The sequence below is a fragment of the Oculina patagonica genome, unplaced genomic scaffold (genome assembly GCF_052425735.1).
Source record: "Oculina patagonica isolate OP01 unplaced genomic scaffold, crgOcupat unplaced4, whole genome shotgun sequence".
Taxonomy (NCBI): domain Eukaryota; kingdom Metazoa; phylum Cnidaria; class Anthozoa; order Scleractinia; family Oculinidae; genus Oculina; species Oculina patagonica.
Window position 1 is genome coordinate 152470 of NW_027558254.1, and position 1782 is coordinate 154251.

Consider the following 1782-nt stretch of genomic DNA (forward strand, 5'->3'; position numbering starts at 1 on the left):
GGGTTTTTAAAAAAACGTCAAACAAATCGTCTAAATCTTTATGTTCATCAGGTATTGAAGCTCGACCGCATCACCGAAGAATTTTGCAGTGGAGCGAAGTAAACGTTTTTGGAAAGCCTCTTTGTCGTTAGCGCTCACATATGTAAAAGGTAAGTTGCTAAAGTTGTCCAATGAACGTACGAACGAACCAGTGTAGAATTCAGATGCGCAATAAGAAGACATAAGAAGCCTTGGAGCACAGAAAGCCTATATTCATCTGTGCGACATGATATAAGCGAGTCTCGTAACTTAATTCTCTACCGAGGAAGGATGTGAGCTAAGCGAAGATAACAGATTATCTTGATGTGACTCAAGTCCAAAACTGAAAAAAAGCATAGCAACAAAAAAAAAAAATGAAATATGAATATTCTTGCAAAGCCTCTCAATGTTGTCGATAAATAAACAAAATAATAAATAATAAATCACTTTATATAAGCGTCGATTTATTTAGCACTGCTGTGCTAATTGAGGACACTGTAAATAAAAAAATAAACAAATAAATAATGAAAATCAAACATGAACTTGTTAGAAGCCCCAACTGGCAGAAGGCTGACCAGCTAGTTATTTACACATAGTGGAGAAGTTGAATTCGGGATGACCAAACACAATTCCAATCTAGTAGCAGGGAGGGATGTGGTATTAATCTATCACTAGAAGAAAGCATGAAAGAAAATGTATTGAATCAGTGAGAAGACTCCAAATTCTAAGCCTGAGCCCTATTGTGTTTGTGTAAAACAAAACTTATTCATCTCTTTTCACAGCGTGAACATGAAGCTGAACTTGACTACAAATGGCACGCAGATTGCTTTAGAAGACCTGGAAATGGAGCAAGCGAAGCGACCGTGTTTTTTCACAGGAATCTCACAAACTTTCCAGCTTCAATTCTTTTATTACTCCAGCGTTTTTCTCGTTCCGGTCACCTCTTTGTTAGGTCTGTGGTGTTTCCTGTCAAACGGGTTAGTCCTGATTGCCATTCTCAGGGGTGGCCTTCGAATCAGGCCAGGGTTTCTGTTGCTGTGTAGTTTGACTCTGACTGATGTCGTGTTGGGAGGGCTGGTGACGCCCATGTATGTTAGACACAGTGTCGAGGAGTTGCTTTCTGGTAAGGCGTGTACCATTCCTAGCGATTGGGACTCGTCTCTTATGCCTTCATTTTTCTTTTTATGTTTGTTTTCTACGCTGGGTAATCTTGGAGTGATAAGCGTGGATCGCTACTTAGCAGTCGCTAAACCAATGTGGTACAAAACGACCGTCAAGATGCAGCATGCTATTTTTGCTTGCAGCGGAGTGTGGCTGTCATCAGTTTCAATGGTGATATTACGGCATGTTAAGGTGCCTCCTCCCAAAGCGCTCGAGATCTTTCAAGCGTGGTTCATAATCCTCTTCTCTTGTCTGGTTGTAGCTGTCCAGATATTAACTCTTGTGACCCTTCGTAAGCATAACAATGCAGTCGCACAGGTAATGGAGGAAAGCGCTCGGGTAAATCCTGCTACCGCTAATAACGCAATTGAGCGCCAGCTAGCAGCGACTACTCGCCATGTTGTCTGTTTACTTGTTTTGTTGATAATTCCCCTGACGTTTCTAATCGGTTTATCGCAGATCCTTGGTACAAAAATCAATTTATTTGTAAGGCCCTTATTCTATCCTACCACCACTCTTTGCTCTGGTATAAACCCTGTGTTGTATTACAGAGGAAATGCCCAGATTAGGGACGGAATCACTAAACTTGTGAAATGGCAGTGA

At 41.1% G+C, this 1782-nt stretch overlaps 1 protein-coding gene across 1 annotated transcript; it reads left to right on the plus strand.

Annotated features, from left to right (window-relative positions):
• The first annotated feature begins 807 nt into the window (after nt 1-807).
• Nucleotides 808-1782, plus strand: LOC144640662 (cannabinoid receptor 2-like). Its single transcript, XM_078499754.1, has one exon. The coding sequence runs from the start codon at nt 808-810 to the stop codon at nt 1780-1782; it is 975 nt and encodes a 324-aa protein (XP_078355880.1).

Coding starts and splice junctions, on each gene's coding strand:
- LOC144640662 (XM_078499754.1), top strand. CDS start 808: ATGAAGCTGAACTTGACTACAAATGGCACGCAGATTGCTTTAGAAGAC.